General features: G+C 36.0%; 1 protein-coding gene across 3 annotated transcripts in view; it reads right to left on the bottom strand.

Annotated features, from left to right (window-relative positions):
* LOC142442856 (sulfotransferase 1 family member D1-like) overlaps positions 1-15,326 on the bottom strand; it is a 35,797-nt gene that overhangs the window by 18,719 nt on the left and 1,752 nt on the right. Inside the window, exons 1-3 of one of the 3 annotated variants that reach the window (XM_075544243.1) lie at positions 2,590-2,739; positions 2,339-2,493; positions 253-378 (exon numbers count right to left, since the gene is read on the bottom strand). In XM_075544243.1, coding sequence (XP_075400358.1) covers positions 253-378; positions 2,339-2,483 — 271 coding nt within the window. In that variant the 5' untranslated portion in view covers positions 2,484-2,493; positions 2,590-2,739. The other 2 variants (XM_075544246.1, XM_075544244.1) reach the window with 2 other exon arrangements.

The raw sequence follows: 15,326 nt of genomic DNA, 5'->3' as shown, positions 1-15,326 counted from the left end.
GAGAGGAGAGCTGCCTCTCCAGGATTCCTAAAGATAGAAATCTTTACAGAGCAGATTGACACAGCTTTCTCCACGCAGCTACTACTGATGGGTTCAAATCACTAACCTATTCATGTGTTAGCATCGAATGCTTTACCATTGCACCATCTCTCAACTGTCTATGTGAACATTTCATTCTGACTCTTCCAAGCATCACATAGAGGGAGGGGGGCATTTACTTCTTTGGTGAAAAGCAACAATTTAATGAAATACCATTTATTTGGCCAGGAACGATCAGTTCCATGAATGGCACCCGGTTGTATATTGCATCACGTTTACATTTCTCTAAATCTCCATTGTTATAGATCAAATCCAATATTTCAGAGATCCAGGTTGTTCCTGAAACAAACAAAATCATCAGACAAGCAAAAGACAATTTTCTATAGACTTTTCTAACAAAAATAGCATGACTGTGAAAATAGGAATAGAGTTCTGTAACAACTATGGGCAAAACTGATCTTCATTCTCCTTCCTTTTTTTGAATCCTTTTTCCTACAAATATATTTTTTGATATCTTGTTTTTGAAATCTTAAACTCATACATAAATATTGTGTGCTTAAAATTTCGGATTGAAATAATCCTAAAAATAGGACACATAATGGAAGTAAAGATGCACTCTCTAAATACTAATAGCAGCCGCTTGGCTGGAATGAATGCGGGTAGAGCAGGTTCATCATTACTTAGTTGATTTCACTGAGTATAATCATTGATCTGTCATTTTCTCTTAGACGGAAAAGTATGGAAGTTAAAATACTTCACAACTGGGGTAAAGAAGAAAAGGGAAACAGAAAGGAAATCTGTGATTCCACTGATGGTAAGCTGCGTGTGATCAAGATAGAGAGCGGACAGCGAGGGGAGGGAAACACAGCACTCTCTTTAACTACCTGCTGCGGTTGAGATCTAAGCAGCGGACACAGATCGAATTCCAATGTGCGGTAAAGCGCATTTTATCACCTATCAGCGAACAGTTTCGAGTGTGATCTGTAAAACTTGATGGCGGCAAGTGCCTATTTTCTTGTTTTGTGTACTTTGTATTGGAAAAGTGTGCTGTTTTCCCCCCACCTCCAACCTCTGTGATGTATAAATTTACAAAAATAGCACACGCTTAAACTCACATAAGAAGCTAGTAAAACTATTATAACAAAATTAACAAGACACTGATATATTCGAAAATTCACGACACACTCTAACTGTTGATCTGTGAGTAACCATCCAGCTTTTACCATGCCTTGAAACATTCTGCCTTTACATGCTGCGCCTCATTTCTGTAATGATCCTTCTAGCCATCCCCGTAATGCTCCTTCTATTGAATATATCCACAAATAGCAAAAGAAATAAAATGCAAATTGTCAAGCATCTGCCTCCCAGTGGCAGACTTACATTTGCATCTCATTTGTGGCAGACTTACATTTGCATCTCATCAAGGAAATGAAACGATTTTTGCTACTAAATAATTTGGCTTTGGTAAATAACTCACAAAGCAGCATAAAGTAGTAAGAAAAGAAAAATACTTTGACAAAACGCTCGCGTGTGTGTGCGCACGTGCATGTGCATGTGTGTTTCCCTACACATGTCTATGATGTGCATGTGTGTATTTTCTACTAGGTGTCCTATGCTCTCACCCTGTGTGTGTGCTGTGCATACATTACAGCCTCCCAAATTCAAGGCTTTAATTTGTAGACATAGTATCTCCCTCTGAAATAATTTTCTTATTTATCATCTAAAGAGAAAATAAGTACTCAATATTCTCATTCAATAAAAGCTGAGCCAATTAAAAAAATCCTCTCCTTTGCAGAACCCCATTAAAGAATGGGGGTACGACTATAAAGAAGAGCTAATGTCAGAGAGTTTAGTAACTAGGTTATTGTGAGCTCAGGTAAGTTAATGATATTTGGAGAGTGAGAAAGACTGACTCGTGTCTCACATATTTCTTTTACCCTTTGTCATAAATATGTCAGTCACATAGCAAAATCAAAATTATGTGTTCTTATCGAATTATCATAAATTCTTCTTACAAAGTTCTTGTTTCAGATCAGCAGTTGTTTAGATTTATAAAAAAATATCTAAGCATAAAGGTGGAGAGGATGGATGTGATTTCCAACATGTTTAATTGAATTCAAATTATTTTAAGAGACCACAACGGTAATTTCCTCTCCGATGTATGTTCTATTTAATCACGAGTCTTCCAGAATCGGAAGTGAATTTGTCTTCAGAGTAAACTGGCTTCACAACTGCTAGCGTATCCCTCTGGCCCATATCAGATGGATCTAAGGAAGACTGGACTAGAAGCTTTACTTACCAGATTTGGGGTAGGTGGCAATCAGAATGTCATCTGGCCGGGCCTCAAATGACTCCACCTGGGACCACTCTTCAACAATGCACCAGAACAAGGGGACACCGTGAATGTCTACTAACTCCCTCCTTAAGATGCTGGGATTCTCCATTTTCAAGACTCTAGATTGAAATGAAATGTCAAATATTAAAATTACTACTTTATTTGTAGCAATCAAGTTTTAAAATAAACTAATATTTCAATAGTACTGTCCTTACTCTAGATATAGCAGCGGCACAGTACAATACTGTCTCGTGTATGTCTGTGGAAGAGGAGACAGTACTGTAAATGCTATGTCTTAAATCATTGCAGGCATGCTAGTAATGTATTATAATCTTTTCTCTCTCACTCTCTCTGTGTTTCTGAGGCATGTGATAAGGTGACTGGACTTTGGAATTAGGGAAATGTTATCTTAACCACACTGCTGTTAATTCATTGGCCTAGGAACTTGAGCAAGTCTTGTGACTAGAATAAATCTTTTTAAGTACACAGTCAGCAGTGTGCTAATTTGGTATTTCCTTTTTTAAAAGTAGAACAGACTGTTAAACTATTTTCTCTAAATGATCTACAGAAGACCACAAGAGCTATGGAAAAGTGAAGGTAGGAGATTCCTATCAGAGAAATTGGAGTTAATTCTAATATTTGAGACACATTTCTCAGAGTAACTTTCTAACACTAGTGATTTATGATCACATGGTGTCATTTTATGTTCTCAGGAAAGCTTTAGTGTAGGCATGTTTATACTTGCAATATATCCCAACTCTTCCTCCCAAATATTTCTCCCCTTACTTAGTATAAGGTGACTGTTACTTTCCTTTGCTTTAAGTTCTTAAATCTTAGAACAACAAGCTATCTAGGGAGTTTGAGTTATAAAGTCTCAAGATCCTGTTAAAATTGCTGAACTTTTCTCTCCAAGAATCAAAAATGCAAAGTTTCTGTAAAAATAGATATTATTTGACCTGTGTCTTTTCTGCTTCAAAATTTTTCATCTTCTTTTTTTTTAGTTCTCCCACAAGCAAACCTACCCCCAAGCTAACACTCATATACCTTTATTTAAAAGAGTCATGGTCTAAATGGATAAATCTTTGCTTCTTATAAAAATAAAAGCCATTTTATAACGCAGACATTTCTTAAAAGATATATAAATTTATTCTGATCTAGTAATATTAAAATATTATAATGTTATTTGATAGTCCTCAGCTCCCTTTATTAAAGTTTTGACATGTGATTCACATATCATAAATTTCAATAGTTCAGTTGTTCATTATTAAAAAGAATATTTAAAAAAAATAAAAAAAATAAAAAGAATATTTTAATCATCACAAAATCAATTTTAGGATATTTCTTCTTTCTTGTACGCATTGTTATTAATTCCCCATTTCCCCCAACTTCCCTTGCCATGTTCCCAATAAGGGATGCTTAATCATATCCTAGAACCACCTGCCTACCACCAACCACTTATTTTATAATGGGCCTAGTACTGAAGCTGTGACTAATGTCTTCACAGAGAATACCCTTTGGTCTTAGGGGACGAGACAGAAATTTACTATTTCAAGTCTGAACATTCAATTATCCAGGCATAATACTAAAACTTTTACCCTGTGTTAATTTGTTGTTGCAAGTTGCTGGCTAGATGACACCGGTCCACAGTGATCATGTACTTACCCTCATTCACAATGATTTGATTTTTTGTTTTTTGATGCCTGATACCTGATCTCTTTAACACCTTGTGATCACACAGGCTGGTGTGCCTCTTCCATGTGGGCTTTGTTGCTTCTGAGCAAGATGTCCGCTTGTTTACCTTCAAGCCTTTAAGACCCAGATGCTATATCTTTTGATAGCCAGGAACCATCAGCTTTCTTCACAACTTTTGCTTATGCACCCATTTGTCTTCAGCAATTTTATTGGGAAGATGAGCCCACAGTGACATGATTTTTTGTTCTTTGATGCCTGGTAACTGATCCCTGTGGCACCTTATTGATTCAGCTCACTAGCTCTTTCTTTCATGAAACTGATGGATTCAATACTGAGTTCAGACAGGGCACTGATTGTGAGGCTGGTTTAGGATCAAGAAATATTTTGTTCTTTTGCCATGGGGTGGCTACGAGGTGAAAGTAACTCAATGGCAACTAAAAACAACAAACAGTGACAGGGTCCATTGGTTCCAAATACTATCCTAAGGACTGGTGATAGAGTAGGGAATAGAGATGAATAAAATTATGTAGATTAACAACACCCTTTTTCAAGCCCAACATGAAGTTTGCATACTATTGCAGGGTTCATTTTCTTCTAATGTTATTTCATTACTTTACTCTTTTCCTTGAACCATATCTTCTCAAAGACATTAAGTTATCTTATTTATTCACTTAGAGATCAAGGGGGGAATCACCTAAGTTTCATAGCTAGAAGTGTACCTGATCATTAGTTTTGTCTGCTTGTTTTCTTTGAAAGAATTAAGCTTATAATTCTATTTATTTATTTATAGTACAAATTAGATGGGTGTTAAATTTTGGCTCACCAACTTTAAATTCATTTATTTTACTAGTAAGCATCTTCAAATTTCCCCCCTTTCCCTTCTCTTTGGTTACTTCTTTATTCTATCTTCTATTACAGAAAGGTTAGCACCTGTTCTCTGTGAAGTACATTACATTCTCTTTCCTCCTCCTTGCCCTCCCAAAGACTGTTCCCTTTGGCATGAATGCCTTTCTTTTGGTTTTCAATATGTACTTTCACCTACAATAGTGGATTCATATAATTCTTGTCCTTTTGTGATTGGGTGATTTTACTTAGTATGATGTTCTTCAGGTCCATCCGCATCGCGGGTGCTGCATGGTGTCACCATTGTTCCTTAGCAATGCATGGTATTCCATCTTGTACTGATGGACATTTAGGTTGCTTCCAACTTCTTGCTACTGTGAACAATGTTATATTGAATATGGGTGTACATATGTCTGTTCATGTATGACTCTTACTTCTTTAGGATGTATACCCAGCAAGGAGATTGATGCCTTGTATGGATTTCTATTCCCAGTGGTTTGAGGTCATGCCATATAGCTTTCCAGAGCATTCACATATATTTACTATCCCACTACCAGTGTATAAGGGTTCCAGTCTCTTTTCAGCCTCTCCAAGACCTGTTATTTTTTTAAGTGAAGTTGGCTGTTTATGTTGGTATAAGATGATATTTCTCATCATTGTTTTGATTTGTTTCTACCAGATGGCTAGTTGAGATCATTAATTTTAGTCTACAATGATCTAGAACTTTTCTGGAAAAGAAATTTGCTATAAATAACCGAGAGATCCTGTCTGAGCTCTTCAACTAGTTCTGATGCCATGAGATTTTTTTCGAAGCTTGGAATATTTGAAACTAACCAAGTACAGTCATGTTTTTCATTTCTATAATTCTCAGTAAGCAAAAGTGTGAGTTTTCCTTCAAAATAACTAACTTTTTGGTATACATTCTCATTGCATTAATGTCTTGTGTTCCTCCCTTTAGAAGGTCACATCTCTTAACTTTGCGTCTTGGTCATGTCCCCCATTTCTTATCTCAGCTGAAATTTTGGTTTCCTCTGAAGACCCTACCTTTCTTACCGTCTTCAAGAAAATACACTAATTTCTTAAGATATGCAATTGCATTTCTTTGGGCTATAAAGAAAACTATCATTTGTCTGGCTTTTTTTAATCACCTCCAAGCCATTATTCTTCCACCTTAATGTAAACATTTTCTCTTTCATTCTTTATGAAAAGGAGTTTTCTCCATTTATCTCTTCTAATTTCCAACATCTACCAAATACTCAAACACTTCTTATGGGATAAAGAAACTAGTGATGCCCTATGTAAGGTGCCCTTTTATACTTGGCTCTGCAGAAGTAGTGCTGGAGTAATTGGGTGTCTTGATCTTCTCAGAGGCATCAGGGAATGTGTGCTGGTTAGTGGGGAATGATCAGACCAGAAAGTATTCATCTAAGAAGTTGATATCAGTTAGCTTCCGAAGGCATGATTTAATCAATTATGCAAGATTGACTAATAAAATTGTTGAACTCCAAGGCTCAAAGAGCTTCCTAGGTGACTGGAACATCTGCTCCTGGCTGGGTTGTGTGTTTTTTGTGAAAACCTCACATCGGGAAGCTTCCACAATCTTGCTTTATTTATCTTTTCATTTAGTGTCTTGTGTAAATCTGTAATTTAAGTTTAGAGTTGTTGGTTTTTGTTGTTAGATTTTGACTGGTAGCACATACGTACAATAGACTAAAAGATGGTGAATTCTCTGAGCTGTCCCAGTGAATTGTCATACTGAGAGGGATAATAAGGAGGCCGGGTGGCACAATGGTGACACATCAGCTGTTTGGGGGAGAAAAATTAAGGTTGAGGGTATTTTTGCCTTCTGATATCCAAATCCAGTGGATAAATATCAGTTTCTCTTTAATTTGTTCTTTTTTTCCCCAAATGGCTTCATTAATGTTAGTTGATACGTTTCTCTTCCTCTATCATTCATTGCACTAAATTATTTTTGCTCCAATTCCACTTCATGTATTTCTGTTCTTCACTGTTGGTCTCAATCATGGGCATCTCATCCTGCACCAGCACTTTACATCTGATAAATTACACACTTAGCCTGAATATTCTTCTATTCTACTCTAAGGCCTCATAGTGATTTTATCCTGGAGAAGGCTTGACATATTCTCTTTTGCTAATCCTCATATATAACATCATCAACTTGATGATGGGATATTTGTGAACATTTTTATATAAATGCCTCAGCCTTTCCTCAAATTCAGTATGTTTGAAACAACTTAATCAATTTTCTCCAAAGCTCATATTTCCTGCGATTGTATTTAATAATATTCATTTATAACTTAGGGATTGTTCTTGACTCACACTTCCCTCACCAAACATTTATCTATTCCGTCACTAACTACCCCGGCTGCACTTCTGCAACTCTTCCTCCCACAATGATTACTTTTCCTCTGATTTCATTTTATTTGGATCTATAATCAGTTACCATGGAATCAGCAGTCAGGAAATCAAATAACATATTGCATTGAGCAAAGCTGATTCCCAGGGCCTTTCTTAAGGGTTAGGATGTCACATTGCAGACTTAGGTGTGCTTCTCCAAGCCATGGTACTTTCAGTTGCCTCATGCCTATATGAAAGTTGAACAGTGAATAAGTAGGATTGCAAATGAATTCATTAATTTGGATTGTTGGATAAGAATATTGAAAGTACCATGGGCTTCCAGGAGATCAAACAAATTTGTCTTAGAAAAAGTCCGGTCAGAATGTTCCTTAGAAGCAAGGATAGCAAGCTCCTTCTCACATACTTTGGATATGTTGCCAGAGGCTACTCGTTCCTGGTAAAGGACATCCTGCTTGGCAAAGAAAAAGAGAGATGTCCAGTGAGATGGATGACAGAGCAGATGAAACTGGCTTAATGATAACATGAATTGTGAAACCGGTTCAGAACTGGCAGTGTTTTTGTATGTTGTACACAGAGTTGAATTGAAACATACTCTATGGAACCTAAGAAGTAATAACTGGTACTCTATTTTATGTCTTTATCATTTATTAGTTATGATCTGTCAGAAACAGAAGCTAATAAGAACATAGACAGTCTAACAAGTACAGAAGTTACAAAGAACTGTGTATCAAAGAAAACATTTCATTTCATGTCATTGTTTTTACACATGGAATGTCTAACATATAATTTCTCCCTTTAGAAATCATTCAAAATACAATTTGAATTTTATGTAAGCCTGAGAATACTTGAATATTGAATGAAGAAAAATATAATGAAAACAAATTATTAGTTTGATTCCATTTTTTTCTAAGAGGTTTTTAATACACTTTAGTATATAAAATTCCCAATACTATATTTATAAATCAATTCCCATTAGTATGTTTTAATGTTTCTTTAATCTGAGTTGAATTTTGCATATAAGTTCAACATTCCATTTTAGCATTTTGATTCCTTACAAACCTGCAATCACAGTAGTCATGAAAGAGATGCAGTAAAATTCAACTTACCTTTAAATTTATGAATATTCTCTGATCAAGAATTGAAGCCAGAAATAATAATTATAATCATTAAAAATAATACCCTTTAGTGGCTTATAACAGCATGATGATACACTGAGTTGGCATAAGCTCAATAACATGGCAAGGAGATTCTTGTTTGCCTTAGGTCTCTTTTGTTTACTTCTCTGAGACGGTCCCTTGAAATATAACCACCTCTAGGGAATAATTATAGACCTCAGAAGCAATTTAATCTTCTGGACATTGATAATCCTCAATACCAGTCTCTGTAAACCTGAACAGTATTGACTGATAGCCATTGTAAATTAAAACAAAGGAATATTTTATCTAAAGCTATTATATGCTTTAAACCGAAATAACATAAATAGCAAACCCAGTAATCAAACATAACACTTAAAAATTATACTTTGATCATCTAAATTTTTACAAATTTAACGACTAAACTCAATTCTGGGATAAGGAATGTGCTGTTTGTAAAGGTCTCTGAAGCACCATATTGACAGCCTAAAGACTGCTATTCGTGTCGCAGTCTCCCACAGACCAATAAGAACCTACTTGTTTCGATTTCTGACACAGATACCTTGTTAATAGAATACGTGAACTGTAATAACTGGCTACTACATTTTGCATTTTTCCACAATTTCACCTTCTTAGAAAATCTTCCTTTTATTCTTGGATTATAAAAAGATATGACTTACCAAATTACAATAACTGAAACGAGAAAATAGTCAGCACCTTAACAGAGACGTCTTTGTTGCTGAAAAATTACAGGAGAAAATACCTATTTAAATGGCTGTTTAATACCTTTATAAGGACTGAAAAGGAAGACAAATTCTATCTCATGTTTTCCACATAGCTTTTTTACAGTAAAGTATCTGATTACTCTTATACTTACTATTGAAATACACTGAATGGGTTCATGTTATTTTGCTACACATTGTAATATATATAAATTCTTAGCACAAATTAACATCAAATCCACTTGGCATGAAGCAACATGAAAGAGAATTACAACACTGGGTATGATATAAAGCTATGATTAGATTTAAAATTACGCTTACTCATCTTCTCTGTCTCCTAGATAAATTCTAGGGTTAAATGAATGCTCTTCATTGAAATCTTCATGTAATTAACTGTGGATAGTAAGGAAGTAGGCTGTCACTTGTTTCTTTAAGGTTTTTAAATGTCCATTTTACCTTGTGGAAGACATTGCTTCTCACAATTTGGGACTCCCTAAGGGGCTAATAATAAAATGGAAAATAGCACTATTAGTAGCCAAGGAATGGAAAAGATTAGTTAGATCATCTCAGTTCCTGAAGGCATAAACAAGCCTGCTACACCACACTCCGTGCTTGCTTGTCAGCCCTACTGACACACACATTACAAAGAGACCCACACACCCGTACTGTGTTTCAAAGCAGTACGTAGATGTGGGCTTGCACATATCTGGCTTTCTTTGTGCAATTTGTTTTAATTTTACTCTTTCAGGTGATACTCTATGATTTACCTGGAATTAAGAAATAGTATTCTGCAAGGTTCCCTATAAGATAGGTTGACAATAAGTTCCTTAGTTTTTTATTTTGTAAAATCAAAAGTAAGAAAGGGATAGATAGATACAAATATTGATTCTGTGGATTATTTTTCTTGTACAAATCTGAATAGAAATACCATATGACCCTGCAATCTCTCTTTATTGAATATACACCCCAAAGAAACAAAGACCATATATTCAAGGGGATACTCCCCTATGTTAGTCTGGGTACATTAGAGAAACAAATACACAGAAACTCATATGTATATATCCACGTTCAGGTTCCTCATTAGCACAATGTACTGCTCTGGGATTCCCACTCTGCTCAAGGGCATCCATAGTTTGTTATGATCCACATCGTCAAACATCTTAGCATAAAACAATAAAAACACAAGTAAACATCTTTCTGGTATTCTTTGCATTGAGCTAAGATCCACGTAACCTCAGCAATGTTCATCTTTGTGCTATGTCCTCTTCTGAATCTAGCCTGAATCTGTCAATGTCCGACTGCAAGCGTCATTTGAGTATTTTATTGGGCCATCTTTCTTTTTTCAGTCAGTTGGCCAAGTAACTATCTTCCGGATTTCCTGGCATAGAGTGAGTGCTTCTAATACTTCACCAACATGTTGACATATTTCTCTGGATAGTCCATCAATTCCTGGAGCCTTGCTTTGGGCTAATGCTCTCAGTGTACCTTGAACTTTCTTCCTTCAGTACTACTGGTTCTTGCTCATGTGCTACCTCTTGAGATGGTTCAATGCCGACTAGTTCTTTCCAGCACAGTGACTCTGTGTCTTCTTCCCATCTTCTTTTTGATGCTTCCTAGATCATTTAATATTTCACCCATAGAATCTTTCAATATTGAAACTCGAGGCTTGAATTTTCTACTCCAGTAGAAGGGCAGCAAAAAAGAGGAACATCTTCAAGGAGAGAGATGGACACAGTGGCTGCAGTGCTGGGCTCAAGCCTAGCAGTCGTGAGGATGGCGCAGAACTGAGCAGCGTTTCATAGTGTTGTACACGGGGTCACTGTGAGTCAGAGCTGACTCCAGAGAACAACAGCAACAACCAAGGGCACAGGAAGTTAATAGGATCATTTCCCAAAGAAGTAACATGTAAATAGAGCAGTCAAAGATCATACCCAACTTTTTTTTCAGGAAGAAATATCAGTAAAAATACTCAACGAAAGCACCTTTATCTATTGAACTGTGAGGAAGTCTAGGAACGGGAACCTACTTGTTCAAAAAGAGAGTTTCAATGGCTGAAGCACCAGAAATCAGACCGTTTTCATAAAGGAAACTGTCTAAGTCACACACCATTCAGCCTGGCCCCATTAGCAACACTTCTCAAAAGACAGAAATCTTAGCGATGAATCATAACAACTGGTTTACACCAACTGCCCCTCTACCAGACAGGAAGCTGATTATCAATGGGTGCTAAGATGCCACTACTGTCCGTCCAGGCAGCTGGGGTGGGGTGGTGGGGCAGGCTCCCTGGGAAGCCCAAGGGAACTTCTGCAGATGGCAGCTTGGTGCATTTTGACCTTGCTGGAGAGAAAGCTCAGGTTAAAGGCCACAGTCTATGGGCTTGGGATTTTGTTTTTAAACAAGAAGGGATATACGAAGAGTGACTGTAGCTGACTCTAAAAGTACAATAAAAATATCAGCTGAATGAAGATGAAAGACGCTAGGCGTGGTCGAGAAATGGTCCTGGTCGCTGCAATGAGACGGAAGAGGAAACTGACTAGAGTGCGGCAGAGACTCTGCTCCTGGCTGGCAGAGAGGATGGGAAGTTAATGCTACCGCAATGCGACACTAATCATGACAGCGTGGTGCTGGTGTAAGGGTGGGCATATAGATCGATGAAACAGATGAGACTCCAGAAAGGTCCTCACATATACAAACAATTGATTTATGACATAGGTGCAGAGACAAGTCTATGGAAGAAAGACTGTCCTCTAAATAGATGGTGCTAGAACAACTAGAGCCAAAATACACTTTCTTCTTTATACAGAAATTCACTCAAAATAGACTATACACTTAAATGTAGATGTAAAACTATAAAACATTTAGGGTGGGAAATATGGGAAAATCTTCATGAGTTTTGGCCTAGGCCGAGAGAGAATTCTTCAGTACAAAATCAAAAGTACCACCCATAAAAGGAAAAACTGATAAACCAAAATTCCTAAATTTAAAAATGTTTTCTCAGCAATAAGAGACTTTCAGAGGGCATGAAAAATAAGCCACAGACTGGGAAAAAATGGGGGATTACATCTGACCAAAAGGAAAAAATAATCAAATAAAAATGATCCAGATGATATAAATTCACTGCCATAGGGTCAATTCTAACTCATAGCAAATTTTTGGTTTTCAAGACTGTAAATCTTGACAGAAGCAGATTTCTCCCACAGAGCCTATCATACACAACTTTGTCAGATCCTAAAGATAATCTTTTTTCTGCTGTGCTAGAATTTAGTGAAACACTGTATTTATTCTACTAACTTTCAAAATCATAACCATATGATTTGAAATGTTCAGTTTTTGTCTCCTACTAAAATAGAGTTTAACTCAAGGTTAAATACATTCCAGCTGAGGAATGGAATTGTACAATTTTCTAAATGGCATGCTGTGAAACACATTAACATTCCTAGGTCCTCCTTCTTTATTCTTGAATTCACTGTTTTCTGTATTGCCTCACCACCATTTGAGGTTTTTGTGTGTGTAGGGGAGAGTTGCAGTGTTAGTTATATATAGCTTGTTGTTTGGCTTGTCTTGTTTTAGTTCAACAATTAGTTGCTCAGATTTACCGCTGGTCATGTCTTTGCTCACAACTTAGAGATTTTAGAATATTCTAATTTGTATTATTATATCATTTTGACTATGTAATGGTTGACGATCCAATATATATTTCAAAGAAAATTTCTTTCATTTTTCTCTAATTTTCTAATCAATAAGACTTTAAAATATATTTTTAAAATTTAGATTACTTGTGTTGGTTTGCTGATTAAGAAAATGTGAGCCTTACAACATTGATAATTCAAATTAGTGGTTCCTTGTGTCACTATATGACCATTTTGATGCAGGCTGTAGTATCTGTTATCAGTATAAAATGAACTTGTGATTGATACACACACATATGCGAATGATTCCATTGTTTCTGAAATGTCATCCTTGTTCCCCAGTTGGCAGTTTCTCACAGCACTTTTGCCATTCCAAGTAAATATTTCTTTACTTTGAAAGTCTGTGATTATTTTTCTATTATGGGATGCAATAATTATTTAAATGTTTTGGGGTACTATGGTCATATATAAATTGAGAGTGCATATTGTAGTAGAATTCATTTATGATTTCTGATACCTACGCTTTGCCCCAAACACTAGGTAGAACCGGTTTTGTCCCACTAAGGCTGCTCATACCCCATCATCTCCAGTTCCTGCTGCTCTGACTGGCCAATACTTTTGTACTTTTATTATGTAATCTTCCACTTGATCTCAGGTACAATTTTATTTCTCAATCTTCCCACAACATGTTATCACCTGCGTGATATCTTACAAAAATGTCTGTTTATTAGCACTATTGTTACTGATTTTGCTTCCTTTACAATCACTGGTATTAATTCCCCTTAGATTCCTCTAGACAAAACTGATAGGCTTTACCATGATATTTTTTTCTTGAGATATACTTACTTCTTGGCCCATCTACAACATCTATGAGCACTTTATCCTAAGCGTGCAAAATGTCTAAATTTGAAGTGCTTAACTCTTGTCAGAATGGTTGGCCCAAGTCTGACCCCATACTCAAACTTAGTTTGTGCATATTTTCTTTGTATGGTCTAAGCTTGAGAGAAACTGAAATGCATAGCAAAGGAGTGTTTTCCCTCTCATCAAGCTAGGGATATAGAAAAATATCTTTCCATGGAAAGACCTTGACACAAAAACCTGATCAGAAATGTTTTTTACAACCTTCATAAAACTTTTAAGATAATTGCCTATGACTAATCTGTCAAAGTCCCCTATGTCATGTACTTCAGATAACTAATTATAATTAGCCTACATTCCTTTTCCAGAGTAATCACTTTAAAGCTCCTGTTGTGAGTTGTTGCTCACCAGCTTCCTTGAGATTAAAAATTCCAAAAGGAATGTTAAGCCTTTAGGTTTTACAAGTATGCTTCTTTACCATTTTTGGAGTCTTTGATTTCACATTTTGAAGTCAGATGTGTCCCTGGTTTATGGTGTTTTGAAACCTCAATAAAGTTCTTTGCTCTTACTTTTACAGCCATATCATTTTATTTGCTGGCGATAGAACAGGGCATCTTTGGAGGTTAGGCTAGAGCATTGGCGTATTTCTGTAAGGTACGAAGCATTGATACATTCCTCTAACACGAAGGGTCCACATGAGTTAAACTTATAGTTAAAAAAAATCCACAGTCCCAAAGTGAGCAGATGGCATAGTGATTCCTGGTGGCCTGTTCATACCTAAACAAACTTAACTGAGCAATATATATCTCCAGACACCGTGACAAAATATCTCCCCAACAATGCACCATCTTCTTTAGGAAAGATTAATGCTATCTTTAAACTTTTCACTCTCTAAAACCATTCTCACTCAGAATGTCATGAGATAAAATGGGTTGAGATTTGTATATTGGAAAACTATCTAAAGAAGTCCTTCAGTTCTTCATAGAAGTAGATGACTTCCAACTCAGAACCCAATTGATTACACTACTTGGGAACATCTTGGAGTAAGCCTGGCAACTAGTCTTTTCTTGTTCTGGAAGGCTCCTGAAAACTTCTTTGAAACCAGTTTCAAAGAGATTTTGAGAGTGCTTTGTATCCAGATTCAGAATAGAAGAGGAAGTTCCACTTAGATGCATGAATAGAGATATAAATTTCCTAACTTCCCCTGGGGAACAAAGAATATAATTGATGTTGAAAATTACCCTCTAACTATTTTGGACTATTTTATAGTACTAAAAAAGTCAAAAGGTAAAAAAATGTTTTTAAAGGATTCTTTTCATTATATGAAAACTTTTAGTACATTTGGAAAGACATGATAGAATAAGAACTTTGATTAGAACTATATTATCCTGATATTAAGTTAAAGGACGCTTTATGGTGTTCAAATTTAATACAGTCATGAATCATTTAACATCCACAGTAAATTCTGTGATAAGATACATTAGTTGGATGTTTTTTTTAACACCATTATACACTGGCAATCCCTGGATTAGGAATGCGCTTCATTTCTAAGTCTGTATTTAAATTGAATTTGTTTATAAGTTGGAATAGTTAGGTATGGTTCAGTTCATATATAATGTCAGCCAAATCTTTGTCATAATATAGAGAATGCAGTGTACCTTTCTAGGCATAATAAAAGAAATTAAAGAAACACGTC

Source organism: Tenrec ecaudatus, chromosome 3 (assembly GCF_050624435.1).
Source record: "Tenrec ecaudatus isolate mTenEca1 chromosome 3, mTenEca1.hap1, whole genome shotgun sequence".
NCBI lineage: Eukaryota > Metazoa > Chordata > Mammalia > Afrosoricida > Tenrecidae > Tenrec > Tenrec ecaudatus.
The sequence above is the reverse complement of the archived record's forward strand: the minus strand, read 5'-3'. Positions and strand labels throughout refer to the sequence as shown.